The sequence below is a fragment of the Periplaneta americana genome, chromosome 8 (assembly GCF_040183065.1).
Source record: "Periplaneta americana isolate PAMFEO1 chromosome 8, P.americana_PAMFEO1_priV1, whole genome shotgun sequence".
NCBI classification, from domain to species: Eukaryota; Metazoa; Arthropoda; class Insecta; order Blattodea; family Blattidae; genus Periplaneta; species Periplaneta americana.
The window spans coordinates 165,769,758-165,791,033 of record NC_091124.1 but is presented as its reverse complement, the minus strand read 5'-3'; the positions used below and the strand labels follow the sequence as shown (position 1 = coordinate 165,791,033).

The following is a 21,276-nucleotide window of genomic DNA, read 5'->3' as shown; positions in this document are numbered from 1 at the left end:
TTCGTAAGGGTGGTAAAGCTGAGAGGCCCATATTGTAGAATAATACCGGTAATTTGTGAAAGAATCCAGTCTCTTAGTAAGAAAGCTCCAAACCATTTCTCGTCTGAGTAAAAATGTAACCCTGCTAGTCATCATCTCGAGCCAAAAGGAAAGGCATAATTTAAAAAAAAATACATTAGTTACTGAATGAACTCACTTTACAAATCAGATATTGTTAATTGAGAAATTGGGATTATTAATTCTATATGATTTTCTTTCATTGTTCGGTTGACTGTCAGTATTAAATGATATTCTTTAACATCTATAATGGTGGAGTCTTAAGTACTTTACTGAGCAAATTCTGAAAATATAAGTTGTATTGTTGGTAATACTTATCAACAATCAACATCTTCATGAGGTTTTAGGCTTTCACAGTGATTTTTTTTCAGAAGAATAACACAGAGCTGTAAATTAAAACCTTGAGACACTGTCTGAATTTAATAAAATTATTTAATATAAAATTGCTGTTCTGAATAGAAAATCAAATCTATCTATTGCTATCACATAAGAAATTTTAGCAAAATCTTAATAACTTACTGTAACTAGAAATATAAATATTGTGAACATACTACTTTTTAATTCAAATCTTAAAATACGAAGCTTACTAATTAAAAGAAGCAAAAAATGTTGAAAGTAAGTACTACAACATCCATGCATTTCACAAATCACTGATTCCAATTTAATTTGGCTTATGAATATGCTAATTGCTTGGGAAATATTGACACTAACATCTTCTCATTGTCAATAAAATTAACGTAATATATTATAATTTCACTTCAACCTTTCTTGTCACTAGAGTTTTTAAACTATTTTGCAAGTACATAGTGCCACTTTTATTCTGGAAGTTCATTTACTCCCTTCAATATGGGCTTTCTGCAATTTCTTGTTTGATCTTTCAGTAGTAATTGACTGGCGTATGGTCCATTGTCTTTGATATCTTCTCTCAATCTCCCTTAAATCCCTTGCTCTTCACTAAAAAAAATAAATAAGTTTGATTTTTGCCTTGCTCTCCAGTAAAAAAAAAAGTTCAGAGAAAGAATCAAGATAAGACTGTAAAAGATTTGATTTTCAGACTTATATTGCAACCAAGCTCCTTGAATGCATCTAGCATTTTGTTCAAAACATTCCTGTAGTTCGGAACCTTGTTATTGACAAACTTTGTGATGACTTTTATAAAAGCTTTCCATGCTGCCTTCTCTTTTTCGTCCAGTGTAGATTCTAATGTATCACCAAACAAGTGTTTTCTGATATTGGGACCTTTAAATATGTCATTCTTCAACTTTGCTTGAGAGAGAAGTATGTGTACTGAAAACAAACTCCATCTTCGTTCAAAGTTTACTGTAGAGAGATGGTAGAACACTTATGAATGATTGGCAAGACTTTGGCGTACCTCTTAAAGCCATTGATAGCCACCAGTATAACTCAGGCAGTAGGTGTGTTTGCCTGCCAAATCAAGAGCTGTGCTTGGGCATGGGTTCGATAATTTACCCATTTGAACTAATTATCTGGTTGGGTTTTTTCTGAGATTTTCTCCAGGTGTAAGGTAATCATCAGGTAATCCCATAGTAAATCCTCTGTATCATCTCGCCAAATACTATCTCACTATTATCAATCCAGTCGATGCTAAATAATCTAGTAGTTAATACAGCATGATTAAATAATGAAAGAAAAAAAGTCAGTTCTTCTGACTAGTGATGATCTCGTGCCTTGCTGTCTCACTCACTCATAAAGCATTAGTGTTTGATGTAACCAGACGCCATAGACAATTTTATTTTAAGTCACTAGAAACTTGCTAATTGTGTTCATGATAATTGAGCCACAATAAGAACTTTGCAAAATTTATAGTGAGGGTCACATAAGAACAGTTCCTAAATAGCAAATATTGCCGTCTTGTCAGTGTTGCCAACTGTTACCAGATATCACACGATCCTTCATACTAAATGACTTATTTACTTACCGTACTTTATGTTGGAAGGTTATTCTAAATAATTCAATAATTTGTAACATATTTTTGTAGGAAAACTATACGAGAAAGGGATCAACATGTAAAGTATTTTGTCTGGCAATACGAAATTCATTGGTTTGACTAAACAATTGACTCAAGAGACCTAACCTAAAAATGTATTCTGTTTGACCACATGAAATTATTAATACTAACTCCGAAAACTTAACCGACTATAGTCTTGAATTATAACCACAATGCAACACATAAAATAACTATTATGTATTAATATTAATACCGATATTAATTAATTATTAGTATGTTCAAATTTCACTAGTTTCCAGTAATAGGCTCAGAAATCTAGTACAATTTCAATTTCATGGAACTCCAGCACCGACAAATATTGTCGATATTTGTCTCAGCTGCCAACATACTAGTTACAAAATCACTACCATTTGTAGTATTTGTCAGTATCGAAATTCGAGTCGACCTGGTTGGCAAGTTGGTATAGCTCTGGCCTTCTAAGCCCAAGGTTGCGGGTTCGATCCTGGGCCAGGTCGATGGCATTTAAGTATGCTTAAATGCGACAGGCTCATGTCAGTAGATTTATTGGCATGTAAAAGAACTCCTGCGGGACAAAATTCCGGCACATCCGGTGACGCTGATATAACCTCTGCAGTTGCGAGCGTCGTTAAATAAAACATAACATTTAACATTTCGAAATTCGAAACGAAGTTGGCAAAAGAAAATTCAACCTGTAAACTAGAAAATCACCACAATCCACTAGCATATGTAGTAATGAGGGAAATATGGTTAGGTTTGACCCTTAGGGTATGAAGTAAGCTGACCCGGACTATACATAAGATGCTTTAAGGAATTGAATAAGCAACAGAAAATAAACCAAAAACATCATTTTCGGTTGTGAAGGAGGACTTCCTTTAAGCTTCTCTTTGATACACCATGGACAGTCTCCATTTGGATTGTATTTTGGAATTCCAGGCTGTAACTCAGTTCAGAAGAAACTTCTTGAGTAAAATGAGGAATAAATGCCTTTTTGGTGTCTGTATCACTAGTATGACATATTTTGGCATAGTAGATTTTTTTTTAACATTTCTGGAGCCCAAAACCTCAGCTGAGTATTTAGGAAGGGCTAGCTAGATCTGTCACTAAGTAATTCTGCTCACACCGAGTAAAAGCTGAGGTTCTGTAGTAGAGGCCTCTGGCCGAAAGTCACTGGCACTTATTCCACTTTCAATGGTTTTAGCATCACATTTGGAAGAATATTCTTCAAGACTTCCAGGTTGTGAAGAATTTGGAATTCCTGGGCTTTGAGGAACAAGTAGTTTAGCTTACTGGATGCTTGGATAAGTCAGGGATGTATAAGATATAGTGCATGAATGATCTTTGATTCGTTTGCATGCTACCTGCTGTACAAATAGGAGCTACCAAAAGACAAGGGTGTACAAAATGAACATTATGAAGCCGAGATGCAGTAACTCTTTACACTTTTGTTTAAAAGTTTTAATAAATGCAATAAAATTAATTACTTCATAACAGGAGTTGTTATACTCGTATATATGTACGATTTTGAATAAGTGACAAAGTGTTACTTGTACATTACAATACGGAATGAATAACTTAAAAATAACTTCGTCCACGTATATGACTTTCGAAACTGCTGGAGTATTACTTTATTGTCATTATAACAACAATATTGTTATGCGAAAATAAACCTTTTTAAGATAAAATTTCGCCAGAATCTCTTCTTCGATTTCTGGCAGCCCTACTATGTCTCGCAAGTTGTTATTTAAAGAAGCAAATTTAAGCATAGGTCACTTGTCATGATTGAATAGCTTGGCCATTAGTCTTGGCTGTGCTATGTTCATGAAACGCTACCGGTATGTATATGCCGCTGAAAATTGTAATAGCTAGTTTTTATGCAAATTTACAAATCTTCGACATGGTTCATAGTTTAAGGAATTACAAAAGCTAAAGAAGTCCTTGTCATTATACATACATTTCAGCAGCGCAGGATGTGAAAGATCAGTTAATTCTAGCTGCAACTCTGGAGGTAAATTTCCTGGATTTGAGGAATGAGGGCGACAGAAGAGCTCTGATTTGAGTTGAATGACTTCCACTTAGTGTCTCTGAATACTGATGTTTCTCATGTATTAGGAATGCTTGCAAATTGCTTGCAAAGACAAACAACATATATGTTTTAAATACACGTGATTTGACCAATGAAATACAAGCAAGTTTGGATAAACTTGGATTGGCAAATATTGACTCCTCTGATCAGATAAATGTACCATCTTTACGAAATCTTCTACGAGACAAAGAATTTGATTCGTGGTGTACAGTGCCTCAGAAAGGAAAGGGAGTCATTCTATATAAAGAATACACGCCTGGTAATAAATGGCTATCTAAACTGAATGGATTGACTAGCAGCGAGTGGAAGGACACTATTAAGATGACTGCCAATGTATGCCCAGTACATCAGAATGGAACCCACTGCCGACATTGTCGGAGTGAGAAAGAAACACTTGCTCACATTCTGAGAGCCTGTCCTCATGGAGAACTGCTGAGAAATAGTCGTCACCACAAGATTCATTCTCTCCTAGCATCGGACCTATGAGGAAAAGACTACCAAGTAGAGGAGGAGGTCCATGGTTTGTCCACAAATGGATCTACAAGGCGCATTGACATCATCGCTATCCCGACAAGATCAACAAGCAGATTCATAATTGATCCAACTGTAAGGATGGAAACATATGAAAATCAACCTGCTGAGATACATCAGGAAAAATGCGACATATACGACCCCACTATACCATATTATAAGGAAAAATATCATCTAACGTTGATCGAAGTTATTGGATTACTGATTGGGGCTAAAGGGACCATGACAAAAAGATTCGCGCATTTTTGCAAGCAGTTTGGTCTAGGACAAACTCTTGTGACTGAAGTATCCCTGTCTGCAGTGAAGGGATCTATAAAAATCCTAAGAAACCATCTCTACACGTAAATAAATTGATCTCTTTCGTATGGCGATCTGCTCACTTAAGTTGGGTCTTGCAACTAGTGCTAAATAGACGACTGTGATCACTTGATAGCAAATAGATACCACACTAGGAAATTTTATGTTTTTTCTGGAATTAATGATCTTTTGTTTAGTCGTCTTCAATTATTTATAATTGTGTTATTTCTTTTTCTTTTCCTTCTCCATTTTTTTTATCATTATAATTGTGTACCTACCATTTATTCAAAAAAAAAAAAAACAACAATTTTTTGGTAAGCTTTGTCTTCTAGGCAGCCTTCACTTGGAGGAAGCTGAATAAAATTCAAATTCTCCTTGTTCTATACATCACTGCTCTAATTAACCTATGCATGGACAACCTTTGCACCGCGACCCCATTTTTGGTGCAATCCCCATTGTGTGCCCTGGCCCGTAAGTAATGCCCTTTTTATGTATTGTGTTATATCCCTTCATGTCACAAGAGCAAAAGTAGCAGACACTTACATACTCTTATTAATTTTGTCATACCATCACTGTTTCAAAAGGTATTAAATTTCTTTTCTCGTTAACTCATTGGCTGTGTAGATCTTGCAGCTTGGTAGATCTTTTTCACGACGTTTGATATATTCTATGTCTGCTTCACTTCACGTATTTGTCACATACAGAGTGAACAATTAAGTACGGAATATTGCTAATAACTTCTTAAATTTTAATTTTACAAAAAAAGTTTTGTGCAAAAGCTGTTGGAGATAAACCATACAAAATATGGTACCAGTGTTCGAATAGTACATTATGCAACGAGCCTATAATGGTAGTAATTAAGACGCGAGTATGTTTATGAAACGAGCGCAAGCGAGTTTCATAATTGAGGGGCTTAGAACAAAAAGCAGGTAAGTGACAGGAACCTAGTTTTGAGGAAAATGCAGTTAAAGTTCTACATGCAATGGAATATTATACACTAGCTTGGTGAAATGATGCCCATATAGCAGCACTGCACAGTGTGATCACTTCCCTGATTTTATCCCAAAGAAACATCCTTTTGGGGTATCACAACACGCACTTACCTCATTTTTTTAATAATGTCACTTACCTGCTTTTTGTTCTAAGCCCCTCAATTTTCATACGAGCGTCTTAATTACCATTATAGTCAAGTTTCATACGACATTTTATGCTCGACCATATTGATTTTTTCCAGCAATTGGTGAAATGAATTTACGGGAATGTGCTTTCTGAAAGGCTGGAAGATGACGGTGAATTTATGTTAATTTGTGTGTTGTTTTTTTCGATTGAGTTTAATATTGTCTAATCTCAATGCTAGTTGTCTTTCGATTGCATATCCGAGAATAATCGATACTTGCGCTTTCATATTGCTACAGTGGTATTTTCTGATTGGTGGAACACCTGAACTTTAATGAATAGGTGTACTTTAATGAGGTCCATTAAAGGGCTGCTATCAGGTGTATAATTACTACATTTCGGCATGGTCGAGCATAAAAAGTTATTCAGGCATGCAAGGTGTGACAGTAAACTTTATTTTTTTAAATGGCACCACTCTATATAAAAATTTACATATTCCGAATCTCATTAAATTTTACGAATGAATTGTAGAAATGTTACCCATCCACCTGTTTCATGTCTTTTAACTATTTATTAAACTTGTTTCGTGGACTTCAAACTTGAGACAAATAAGTCTGTAAAATCATGTTGAGTAGGCCAAAAAACTAAACAAAACACTATCACTAACCAAACTTGACAACAGATGCTCAAAATGAGAACCATTCACAGCCAATGTCCCAGTCTATCACGAAAACAGTCCATTGTACCTAGATATGGGATGGAACAGATCAGGCATGTAACTGTGAGAAAGACAATGGACTGTTTTTGTGATAGACTGGGACATTGTTTGGCTGTGAATGGTTCTCATTTTGAGCATCTGTTAACATTTAATGGAGATTCGAAATATGCAAATTTTAATATAGGGTGCCATTTAAAAAACAAAGTTTACTGTCACAATCTGTATGCCTGAATAACTAACTTTTTTCGAACACTGGTTTCATATTGTATGACTTATCTCTAACAGATTTTGTACAAAACTTTTGTTTGTAAAATTAAAATTTAAGAAGTTATTAGCAATGTTCCATATTTATTGTTTACTCTGTATAACAAAATTGATCAGGATTGTTAATAATAATAATAATAATAATAATAATAATAATAATAATAATAATTTATTTTATACATCCTCAATGAAACATTATGACTTTACATGTAATGTACAGTATATCACTTATTATTTACCAATAACTAAACTGTAAACTGGTTTCTGTTTATACTCGTGTGTACAATTCAGATTTCTGGCGTTTTTTAGCACAAATACAAACCCATGGAATGTGAGTGAGGGGTAGGGAGGTAGTTGAAACTGTTAAAGATTCTAATCAATAAAGAAAATATGATAAGACATCATGGTTGGTGCCAACGTACTTAATATTCATAATATTTCCTGTATTGTCTATCATAGATTCTGTCCCTTTGTCAACATAATCATCCAGTACCTTCTGAAAAAATGATTTAATAATAACGAAACAGTTTCAAACAACACATTAGGTAATTTTGTACCAAGCAAACAAGTAGAAACGTCAATATCACCCATTGCATTTGTGATTTTATTAGTTTCACAAAATTATGTCACATAAACATGTATAGTTGTTGTTTATGGTGTGTCCAACCCATTAAGAGCAAATGCTGAGTAACTTTCGGTGCTGGACCTCAGACTCATTTCACCGGCATTACCACCTTCACTTCATTCAGACACTAAATAACCTGAGATGTTGATACAGTGTCGTAAAATAACTCACTAAAAAAAAAAAAAAACATGGCCAATGCAGTTGTAACCATAGCTGACTAGTGTTATTATTTTGTGTTACTAATTGGACGTTAAGAGACAGCTGTAGAAATTGTTGAAATTAAAAAAAAAATTAAGTGCCCAGAAATAACATCCAGTTCTGAAAAATGTTCCCTCTTAAAGATAAATGTCCTGGCAGATAAAGGTAATGCCACTATTTTTTTTAACCTAATTCTTACCGAAAATTGAATAATGACCCTAGTAAGGAAAATGGAAAGGAGAAGAATCACATTAATCAAGCATCCAAATGTCTTCATGAAATTAAGTACACCTTATTAACCGACTGACGGATTATCCGACTATCTTCCTCTTTTCATTCATTCATTCATTTATTTTATTCCATAGATCTTACATGAGCAATGAAGCTTTAAGATGTGGAACATGTCAACATTTTACAATATTACAATTACAATTTTTACAAATTTTTATAGTTTTACAATTTAGTAATTTTCTACAATTTTTACAATTTTGTACAATTTTTTTTACATTTTTTTTACATTTTGGCGAGATGTAGTGAGATGAGATGAGGTCCGAGGATTCGCCAAAATATTACCCGGCATTTGCCTTTTCGGTGGGGGAAACCTCGGAAAAACCCAACCAGGTAATCAAATCAAAGGGGTTGATGCCAAGGACTCGCCATAGACCATCCGGCTTGAGTCCCACGGCTGGGGAAAACCTCCGAAGAAACCAAAGTCCAAAGGGGGATCCAACCCAAGCCCGAACGCAGCTCCGGATCAGCAGCCCAGCGAGTCTGTCGACTGAGCTACATCGATGGCTCTACTAAAAGTATACAATACATAGCCAATCAGATTATTAAATTTACAAACGCAAACGATCATTCATAAGTTGAGCTATATTATAATACAAAACAATTTAATTAAATTTAAGGCATAAACAATTCAACCAGTTGTGATATACAGAAATTGATAATGCATATCATGCAAACTACTTCAAATTACAAACACAAACAATTTATCAGTAGAGCTATATAGATTACTATTCAATTTAAAGCATATACAATTCATCGGCCAAATCTATACAAATATATACAATACAAAGTAGCATACTTTCATTAAGCTATACAAATTTGTGCAATTAATATCAAGTAGATTAATTCAATTTATAATCATAAACAATTCATCAGTTGAGCTATACATATTACCATTCAATTTACAGTAGGTCTATATACAATTCATCAGTAGAGCTACACAGACTAGTAATCATTTTAAGAACATATACAATTCATCAGCCAAACTATACAAACATATACAATCAAATTAGTATTTTCGTTAAGTTATACAATTCATATGAAGTAGATTATTTCAATTTATAAGCTTAAACAATTCATCAGTTGACCTATACAGTATACTATTCAATTTACAGTACATACAATTCATCAGTTATGCTAAACAAAAAATACAATACATAGTAAACAGATTAAGTCACTATAAAAACATATTTTAGTTGAGCTATATAAAATTGTACATGTCATTTGAGTAGAATAATTCAATTCACAAGCATAAACAATTCATCAATTGTGTAGAAGGTATGAGTATGTAGAAATTTGGTTAATTCTTTTCTGAACCTTTTCTCGTTGTTCTTCAAATCTTTAAGATAATTAGGCAGTGCATTGAAGACTGTTATACATGAATAGCGAACTCCTTTCTTAAAACAGCTTAGACTAACAGAGGGTAGATGAAGATCTGATTTATGTCTTGTATTAAAATGATGAATGTCTTGATTAGTACTGAATTTATCTTGGTTCTTAATATACAGCATCATTAGGGAAAGAATGTATTCACAAGGTAAAGTCAAGATTTCTAAGTTCCGGAAAATATTTTTACATGAGGTCCTTTTATGCACACCGGCCATTATTCTTATAGCTTTCTTTTGTAAAACAAAAACGTGTTTAGCTTCAGACGAGTTACCCCAGAATATTAATCCATATTTCATTACAGAGTGAAAATATGCAAAGTATGACATTTTAAGTAAGTTTATATCACCAATAGTAGATAAGGATCTTAATGCATAACAGGCAGAGCTCAATTTACGAGTAATACATTCTATATGCGTTTTCCAGTTCAAGTGATTATCCAATTCTAAACCAAGAAACTTTGTGCTTATAGATTCTTTGAGATGAGTTCCATTTAATCGAATACTGTAGGAAACCTGAGCACTATTGTGTGTACTAAATTTGACTGCACTGGTTTTATCAACATTAAGTGCTAGTTTATTTGCATGGAACCATTCATTCATTAGATTGAGCACTGTATTTGCTACAGAAACATATGAAGTACCACTGTACGTTACATTAGTATGTAGACCTATTTTTTTCTAGAGAGTGTTATTATATTATAAGCCTCAACACTTATCCAGTTTGGTCTACTGTTCGAGTGCCGTACTGTACAACTTCTATATAAAATGTATTCCACGAGTGTCAAAAGAAAACGTTTTGTGATAAGTATAGAAAAAATGCAAATAATTGAGTGATTTTGGGAAAGAGAAACTGTGGCTCATCTCGCATCAGAATACGAGATGATATTACAACTGTGCGCGATTTAATAAAAATCAAGGATAAAGTGTATAGAGCATGTAAATCTACAACATGAGACCTCTAGGTCTACTATTCCTATCTTTCCGCTGACAGCCATTACAAGGAGTTTCCTTGCCCCTTAAAAGCACGTTGTTGAAAACCGAACTTAAATTAGTGAACTTCTGATGCACTACCTAGCGTGTTAAACATAAGACCACGGAGGAAATTACGAAACTTCAGCTCTTATTCACTTAATTTACGAAAATATTTTATGGTACGGATTATACGATTTTTTCGATTAACCGTCCAGTTCATCCCCTTCATTACTTCGGATAATATTCCATGAGAATTAATTTTCTGTAGACCGTATGGACAACCAGAAATCCACAAAGAGGGTCACTACTGAGACTCTATATAAAATCCACAAGTCCTCTGTTTATAATGTATGTGTTGTATTATGTTTAACTCACTTTTTTTTATCATTTATCATTATTGCGAATATTATGTAGCCTGATAACTTAATGAAACATTTTCTCATGTTCCTGGATTTTCACTAGTTTTCATCGAAATTTCTAAATTGTTTCTAAAAACAGTAATGACTGCCGATAATATAGGTGTCGTTCATAATTTTGAAACTACTCTCTCATGAGAGTTTCGTCAAAATCGGATTGTACACTTTAGGTAATGTCCTTGTGAGACGGATTCAAATCCTACCTAACTTTCTGTATGTGTTACCACTAATATTAAGTTAAAACTTTTTATAAATTATTTCTGAACTTAGAAGTTATTGTAGCGTTATACTATATTTATGACTTGTTTCTACAATAAAGTTACTGCTGTCACGAACACTTCAAAAGCATTGCTACAAGCTTTCGTAATTTGAAAAATCTAAAATTGCATGGTGCCTGACTTTTGTTTCATATTACTGTTGTTTCTACAACTTGTGTTAAACGTTGCGGGATTGTGGTGTATTGCATAACAGTTGTTAATATTATACCCTCAGATGAACACATTTTTACTTAAAAAATATTGTATTCATAAGGAATGTGGAAGAAAATTTAATAGATAACTCATAGTGAGCATGCTTGACCTTGTCGGATACCTGTCCAGCCCCATTTGTTTTTAATTGTAATTATATGGTTGTTTGGGTGTCTATAAAGGTGTCTTAGTGGTTGCTATTTTATAAATTCATTATAATATTCTGTAAATGTTAAATAAATATTTTGGATTGATGTTTTTAAAACTTGTTCATTATCCAAATTTTTACAATGCATGTCATATTTCGTATTGCACTTTTGCTCCTATTTATTTAAGGTTATGGAAAATTAACTTAATGCTTGCTTAGTCGCTTTAGATTTGATGGTGGATAAACTTGATAGTGCGTGTTTGCTTTGCTTATTATTTCACTTAGTGATTTTACATAAATTATGTTAATTACTGTTTTTGTTACAGTAGTAACTTAACATTTAAAAAAATTGAATTTAAATGTATGGGTATTTTTCAAGCTTCATCTGCGACATTTTGTTATCTATTTACTTTTTTATTATAAGTTCAAAGAAAAGAACCTTCTACCAACACACACGCACAAGAGAGAGGGAGAGAGAGATTGAAATTTATCGAAAAGTTACGCAAAAGATATTGTTTACATGTTTCGTATATATACTATTGTGTTTAGATAAATTCAGTTTTTTACTGATGTATTAGACTTATTGGATAGTTATGTTAGCAAAATAATTTTGAATGTAGGGAAATTTTTAAAAGTTCTTATCAGTAATTTTTTAGCATAAAATTTTCATATCCATGGAATTGTGAACATGCTTCAGAAAAAATATTTGATGAACTGTTTGTAAATGAAAAAGTATATCAAAATAATCAATCTTCTCTATTTCATGGATTTAGATCTTTTGACTTGTTCCCATCTTCAAGAGAATTTGTGTCTGACATCTTGCTGCCCTCTGGATTTGTGATTTAGTAGGTTTTGGGAGTCTATTCATCAACAAATAAAATAGTTTTTAAAGAGAGAATCTGTGTGTAAAATACCGTAAAGTGGGGTGACTTTGAACAGTAATTTAGCGCCCTTCTAAATTAAATGCTGTACCCTATTTCGAAAAAACTGAACTAATTTATTGACAACTTAAACAGTTTTTTTCGCAATTGGGTACAGAATTTAATTTAGAAAGGAGCTAAATTACTGTTGAAAGTCACCTCAGCGTTCAAAGTCACCCCACTTTACGGTACTTTTGGTTTTAATGTTTGAATATATAAATAATACTGCAGGAAGCTTTAGGCTTTTGATTATTCATTAATTCTTATAAAGTAGCTTTATACTTTTGATAGAAGTCAACATCGTTTTTATCAGGTTTATAGTATTCATTACGTCGATTTTTTTTTTTTTTTTTTTTTTTTTTTTTTAAATTTTGTAAAGATGACCATTTAAAATAGAAACATTTAAAAATTCTGTGACTGTGAATCATACCAACTTGATTAAAATACGAAAGGAAGGAATTGGTGTTGTGAAATAATTTCCCCATACCCATTTTTTTTATTTACCTACATTTTATATGTTCATGAATGTTTGTGTTTATTTATTAATAAGTTAACTTATAGTAATTTATAATATGTTGTTTTAACTTTTAAAATGGCAGGGTGTAATTAATTTGCTAAAGAAAATAGACTAAAAGGAAGATTTACATTATGATATGAAGATAAACTTAGCTAATGTTATAATATAAGCTTCCTAAATTGTGAAAGTGAAAGTGAAATAGTTAGAAAGGAGGAAAGAAAACTTGAAGATATCTAAATCATTCTACTTATTGGTATTACAGTAGTTTTGTATAGAATTTAATTTGTGCTGATACATGTAGTCTACCATAGCTCATTAGCTTGCATTTTCCTTACCGGAAGGCTGAGTTAAAATTGTGGTGAATCCAAGTGGAATTTGTACTGGAAAAGGACTATGCTTGGAAGAGACACTTCAGTTTTCCTTGCAGTCATTTAATTTCTTTATTAATCATAAGAAAGGTCATTCAGATACAATGTGAGTCCAACTCCACAGAGCATGGTGGACAATGTTTGTGATGACAATGATTTACAGTTATGGCTCTGCACTCATAGAGACACACTTGAGGTGAAATGTTCAGATTAGAAATACCTTCTGTTGGGAAATAAACATTCAAATTTAATGGAATAAGGTAATGCATTTTTTGATGCTAATAAATCATGATTTGATTTTGTTATTCTATATGAGAAGCAAAATTATCTTACATATAAGTAAAACTACTCTCTGTTCCATATTATATGGTGAATGTAGAAAGACGATCTCTCTACGTGTCTTAAAAACATTCGGCCATTTATATCCTGCGTTATATAACCTCAAAATATCAAATTGTAATAAAATGCATTAAATGGTGCTTTCTTACGAAGCAGCATTGAAACTCGATATAATGCCAGCTGAATAGAAAAATAATAGAAAGAAAAATGTTTTAACTCTCTCACTAACCATTTTCAGAAATATAAAAGTATAGTCCATGAATTAAAAATTGTGTTACCATTATGTGAAGCTTTTGTCATCTAGTCTGCTGTCAAAAAATCTGAAAGTTAGAATTTATAAAACAGTTATATTACCGTTTGTTCTTTATGGTTGTGAAACTTGGACTCTCACTTTGAGAGAGGAATAGAGATTAAGGGTGTTTGAGAATAAGGTTCTTAGGAAAATATTTGAGATTATAAGGGATGAAATTACAGGAGAATGGAGAAAGTTATACAACACAGAACTGCATGCATTGTATTTTTCACCTGACATAATTAGGAACATTGAATCCAGACGTTTGAGATGGGCAGGACATGTAGCACGAATGGGCAAATCCAGAAATGCATATAGAGTGTCAGGAGACCAGAGGGAAATGACCTTTGAGGAGGCCGAGACGTAGATGGGAGGATAATATTAAAATAGATTTGAGGGAGGTGGGATATGATGATAGAGACTGCATTAATCTTGCACAGGATAGGGACAGATGCAGCCTTATGTGAGGGCGACAATGAATCTGCGGGTTCCTTAAAGTCCATTTGTAAGTAAGTTACCATTATGTATTAAAGACAGTAATATGAATAAACTTTTAATCTAAAATAATAATAATAATAATAATAATAATAATAATAATAATACAAGAAATGGGGATTACTCAGGAAGACTTCCAGGAGCATGAACCTCTTAAGAAGAAACTTAGAGGATTTCGAAGCTTTTAGGATAAACCTAAACTGAAAATAGGCAGCATCTGGACTGAAGAAAGAAAAGAAATGCATAGAGCACAAATGCGAGAATATTGGAAAAGGGTTCAAGCAAATCAGTTGAAATAATGTGGTTGATAACAGGCCAAATAGAGAATAATAATAATAATAATAATAATAATAATAATAATAATAATAATAACAATAATAATAATAATAATAATAACCTCTGATTGAGGTTCTGCCTGATATGTACAGATACGGAAATAAAATTTGGAGCTCCCTTATTGTACAGTATGCATATCGCTGACAACACTGCACGTGTGCAGTAAACAAGAGCCTCTGTATATATGTTACTTTTGGAAAGTTGTACGAAATTGTTGCCTACGTATAGGTGGACTCCCGTCAAGACTTGCTTTAAATTTTAATTTTGTGTCTGTACATCTATTACCGGAGTTCGATCCGAAGTGGTGATGGGATTTTTCTCGTTGCCAAACTTGCAGAATGACTCTGAGGTTCACTCAACCTCCTATAAAATTCAATACCGGGTCTTTCCCGGGAGTAAAAGACGATCAGAGTGTGGTGCTGACCACACCACCTCATTCTAGTGTCGAGGTCATGGAAAGCATGGGGCTCTACCTCCATGCCCCCCCAAGTGCCTTCATGGCGTGTGACAGGGATACCTTTACCTTTACATCTATTACCGGGCAGTAGATCTCACTTGACAGTATGTGCCAGAGGGAGAACAGTAATTGTTTGTATACATCTGAAGTCTGATTAGTGAAATGTTACTAGTCAGAGATTTATGCAATGGATACGAAAAGGAACTGGCCACTCTACCCCATTATCTCCTGGCTTAGTTGCCTCATGAGTGCTGCCTTATTGGTTTTACTTGTGAGGTTCAAACCTGCCTTCATACAGTTTACTTAATAATAATAATAATAATAATAATAATAATTTGTTATTTATTCAAATATTTATTTTAATTTCCAAAACATTGTTTTCAGGTCATTTTGTGACTACATCCGTGTTGTATTTTTAATTTTATGAAAAATTTTTAAATCTTGAGGGAATGATCAACAGTCAGAGCTTATTCTTGAACAGATATTATCTATGAAAATTATAAAAAGGAGAGCGCCTAAAGTTAAGCCCTGTAGTACCCCACAGTCTAAGTTAAATGAGCAGGAAAGTTTGTTAAACAGTTATACACAGGATTGTCACATAATTTTAAACCAGTTTACGTAACTTGCATTGATGTTTCTCAGCTTATGAAGCGAGATATTATGCGGAACTACATAAAAATTTTTGTTGAAATCGAACTGTATTGAACCAGTTTGTCCCCACATTTCAGTGATGAATACAATTTGATATATGTATAAAACAAGATTGCTTGCTATAACAACAATAATAGCAGCAGCAATAATAATAATAATAATAATAATAATAATAATAATAATAATAATAATAATAAGTGTGTAATTTTCTGCCCAAGGGCAGGTCTTTCACTGCAAACCCAGCATTCTCCAATCTATCCTCTTTTTCGTCTTTCTCTTAGTCTTTGCAGAGATCCATATATCGTAATGTTGTCTATCATCTGATATATTTTTCTCCCATTCATTGGCTCCTTCCAGTGGATCCTTCAGTAGGCAGTTTTTTCTTAGCCAGTGACTCACCCAATTCCTTTTGCTGTTCCTAATCAGTTTCAGGCATTATTCTTTCTTCACTCACTCTTTCCAACACAGCTTCATTTCTTATTCTGTCTGTCCATTTCACACATTCTGTTCTTCTCCATATCCACATTTCAAATGCTTCTAGTTACTTCTCTTCACTTTGTTATAATGTCCATGTTTCTGTACCATACAATACCACAGTCCACACAAAGCACTTCACAAGTCTCTTCCTTTGTTCTTTTGCCAGAGATCCGCAGAAGATGCTCCTTTTTCTATTGAAAGCTTCCTTGGCCATTGCTATCTTCCTTTTGACTTCCTGGCAGCAGCTCATGTTCCAGAGCATTTTTTCTAGTGGAGGAGTCTCTCCGTACCATAAATTTTTAATTTCATTTGGCCACTTAAAATGTTTGTCAGTTCTGTAGGACTACTACCACCACCACCACCACCACCACCACCACCACCACCACCACCACCACCACCACCACCACCACCACCTTTTCTTCGAGTTTCTTCATCCAAAGTTTCAAGACTTCAGAGGCCATCTGCCGTGGTTCATTTTAGATAATTTGATATGTTCAATACATTGCAGACAATTCTTCATATCATCATTAGTCCTATTATTATTATTATTATTATTATTATTATTATTATTATTATTATTATCTCCTTCCGATTGAAGCTCTGGCTGATATATACCTCTATCATCAGGCAGTACATCCATTTGACGATATGTGTCAGAAGAAGAACAATTGTTTGGTGCGCGAGGAACAATTCCCAAATTTACATTGGAGATCCTCAGAAAATTAAAGGTTCCTGATAAGACTCTTCAGCCAATTGCATCAACCATTTTAAAATCTTCACTGAACATCATCATTCACCATCTCTATTCATCTTTATAATATTCAATGTATATTATTTATTTTCAATACATTTTTATCGTTTTGATAGCCACCACATCTTGTCGCAGAATATTCTTTTTTAAAATTTCATTATGCATTTTTTTAACATTAATTTAATTTTCTTTTTGTTCATTTGAATTGATTAGGATGCTGATATTTTAAATCCAAGATTTGGACGGCTATCATTTCGATGATATTCTCTCTACATCTGAAGACTGATTAGTGTAATATGTAACTAATCAGCGATGTATGCAATGGAGGGGGAAAGGAACTGGCAACCCTACCTCATCTCCTGGCTTAGTTGCCTCATGAGTGATGCCTTATTGGTGTCACTTATGGGTTCAAATCTGTCTTCGAACAGTTGACTAAATAACAATTATTATTGGTACCTACTGCCTATGTTTAGCTTCATATGCACTGCAATCAATTTAGTTATTGTGCACAGCTTATTGTTTTTCACTTACCTTTGAATATCAAGAGGCTTGTAGTATTGCATCTAGATCTTACAGAAATTTGGGGCTGTTAGCTGATATCTCAGTAGTGTGCTCTGAACAATAATTAAAATTCTTTATGCTCGATCATGCCGAAATGTAGTAATTATACATCTGGTAGCAATCCTTTAATGCATGTCATTAAAGTACACCTATTCATTAAAGTTCAGGTTTTCGATTATTCTCGGATATGCAATCGAAAGACAACTAGCAAAACGTCACGCAGGCTGGAAATCCAATACTGTTGCAGAAGGTTATGTTCTGTTACCATAATAATTAGCGTTAATTGTAAATAATATTCAAATAAATTCAATTTGTCATCTCGTTTTTCAATGCCGAATTCAATTTCAAGGTTATATCAAGTTTAACGTTTATCTTACTCTCTAGATTATATCAAGGTCGTCGACATTCGTTGCCTGGAAAAATCAATACTTTCGCGTCTGCACACATCTCACAATTTACGAGATTGCACAAAGTCAGTTCGCTTCCCAGTCACATAAGAATAACATGAATACTTATGAATAATTTCAAATTAGAAATATGGTCGAGCATAAAAAGTCGTATGAAACTTGCCTATAATGATAATTAAGACGCTCGTATGAAAATTATGAAACTCGCTTGTGCTCGTTTCATAAACATCCTCGCATCTTAATTACTATCATTATAGGCTCGTTGCATAATGTACTATTATGTTACTGAATACTAAAGGAGTTTGTATAGTTGTGTTTAAATTTTGTTCGTTGTAGGCTCAAGTGTGAATATTTAAGGCATACATGCCACACATAATGAAAGAAATTAGTAACTGTTTGCATGACTTACCTTCGAAGGTTGTAAAGAGGAGAAGACCTGTATTCTGAAAGAATTTTAAAAGCATTAACCTATGATGGAGAGTGAGATAACTGCATGCTTTGTAGTGTCTGTACAACAAGCACTTAGAAGTTGGTTCTTATCCCCAGTTTTGACTATGGAGAGAAGTTCTGGATCATCAAATGCAAATCTTTCACCTGTACGTGTGGTGCTGAGCTCTGCCGATACTCCGAGACGACAATAAAACAGACTCTGGACAATTACAACAAGCGACTACTCCAAGATGAGCTTCTAATGCAGCAGAGTGAATTACAGCCGATGCAGTAAGGGGTGTACATATCTCGCATGTCTACTCAGGGAGTTGCAGGTGAAGATGGTGTTAGTTGATATTTCGTCCTTTATTTATGGCATCACAGTTGTATGGTATCATTTAATATTTGATCTCCCGGGCTTGTGATTATTATCATTACCATTTTTATGAGGTAAAGTTGATAAATCTCATTGATCCAATGTATCCTCAAAACACTAGGGAGCATGTTATACAGAGTGTCCCAAAAGTTTACATACATAGGGAATATCAGTTCAAAATAGAAATGTTACATAATGTGCTCAATATAATGGCTTTCGAGAGTCAGGCACAGGTCGGTGAATGTGTTCCAACTTGTTCCAATGCAAAAGCTGCAATATGTCCGTCACATGACAGGCATCGACAATAAGAGCCTGCAGATGAAGGGTGTTGGGGGAAATTAAGAAGTGTCATTTTTTTTTTAGCGATTTTATGATATACAGCGAATTCTATAGGTGGCAACTGGGGCCACAGAACTGCCCAATCACAAAAATAAATAAATAAATTAAAGTGGAAATGTTCCTGTAAGGTAACATTGGACATATGGTATACACTGGTTAAAAACCAGAAATGTTCGGGTATTAAAACTTGTTTTTCTCGATAATGCTGTATTGTGACATTCCCTGTTTTCTCCTGACACCTTTCAGATGTTGAGATTCCAGGTTTACTCCTGGTAGACCTACGACTTAAGATGACCCCAGAAGTAAAAATCAAGGGGTGTGAGATCTGGAGAGCGGGTTGGCCACATTGAGCACACTATGTGACATTTTTATTTTGAACTTACATTTCCTATATATGGATACTTTTGGGACACCTTGTACATGAAAGGTTTGGAATTGTGTAAATTTGGTACAATTGATAATGATATCTATGTCAGTGGAATTGACTGAAATAGTGATACTTTTTTTTTTACTCTCAATTGTACAACATTTTTTTCTTGAATTTATGCCCATTGAAATGGTTAATGTTCATTTATATTCAAGAATGTAATTTTTGTATATTGTTATTTATTTTGTGGTGATCATTTTCCAAATTATGTCTGAATATCATGTATTGTCTTTTATCTTTTACTATCTGCAGTTAACTGGAGATCAGAGAATAGGTTCACCTTTTTCAGCATTGTTATATTTACTGCACTTATTTACTTGGTGGTTGTGTGTGTCCACATACTGTTTTTGTTTCCCAAATTCGCAAATGTATGGTTTGTGCTTGCTTATAACTATTTAGTACATGGACTGTGAAAATGGAAACAGATTAACTTTTACTTTAAGGTTTGAATGAAATACGTAACGCATTTTTAAAATATGACTGTTGCTGCCGAAGTCTAGTATCCAACTCTTTTTATTTCCATTCCGTTATTAAGGTCGGTAATTTTCTTCATGCAATTAATGGAAAGCATTCATGTGTTAACTGTGCACCCATAAAACTAATGAATTTTATAAACATATTATTCGAACTATTTCTTATTTGTACATATATATTTATTAATTTCGCTTTGTTCAGTGTAAAGTTATAGTTTTCCTTTTTTATAAATGAAGTACATAATGTTCCTGTAGATGAATTGTATTTTAACTGTAATTTTTTACATTGGAGCCACAGGAAATTTAAGTACTGAAAAATTGGTGAAATTCAATATTTTTTCTCAGCAATGAATACATTTGTAACATTGAAATTTTATATACTCAATTTACGATTTAGTATACTGTTACCATTACGGGTAATTAGCAATTCAAAATGGCAGCTGCATTTTGTGCACTGAAATGCCATTTCCCTGATAATTTTCACAAACATCAATATTTCTAATTGACTCGTTTTTCTGTTTATTCTTCAATGTTATATGAACAACACGACATAGAAAATCTTTGAAATATCGTGAGTAGAAATATTTTTTTTTTATTTGTATTTTAAAGTCAATTTATTTTTTTAATTTTATTAGGTCAAATTTAAATAAACTATAGTCCATCGCTGTGGAGTAACAGTCAGCGCATCTGACAGTGAAAAAGCAGGCCTGGGTTCGAATCCTGGTTGGGATTTTTTCCAGGGTTTTCCCTTAATCAATCGAAGCAGAATTGCTGGGTAACTTTCGGCGTTGGATCTCAGACTCATTTTGACATCATTAATTCACATATCATCATCATCCACACCATTGCCCAGGTTCAGTTGATGGTGCGGAGTGCTATACTTGTACAAGAACTTGACTGTTCAGCTAACCAATCATTCACAGAATAGGAGTGGTAAGCACAATAAGCCTCAGACTGCAGTGTAAGCCTTCGGGTCCCTTCTCCGTACAACCGGGGGGGAACTATAAGTGTTAAACCTTACTTGAGGCAAGTAAAGCGATAGGTTTGCAAGTAGGCTAAACCCCGAAAAGACAAAGTATATGATGATTATGTCTCGTTACCAG

General features: G+C 33.7%; 1 protein-coding gene across 2 annotated transcripts in view; it reads left to right on the top strand.

Moving 5' to 3' along the window:
* Positions 1 to 20,750, top strand: part of G9a (histone-lysine N-methyltransferase G9a) — a 184,620-nt gene extending 163,870 nt beyond the window's left edge. For both annotated transcript variants that reach the window (XM_069834023.1, XM_069834022.1), the window contains exon 17: positions 18,676 to 20,750. In XM_069834023.1, the coding sequence (XP_069690124.1) occupies positions 18,676 to 18,853 (178 nt within the window). In that variant the 3' untranslated portion in view covers positions 18,854 to 20,750. The remainder of the gene's footprint in view (positions 1 to 18,675) is intronic.
* Positions 20,751 to 21,276: the final 526 nt, after the last annotated feature.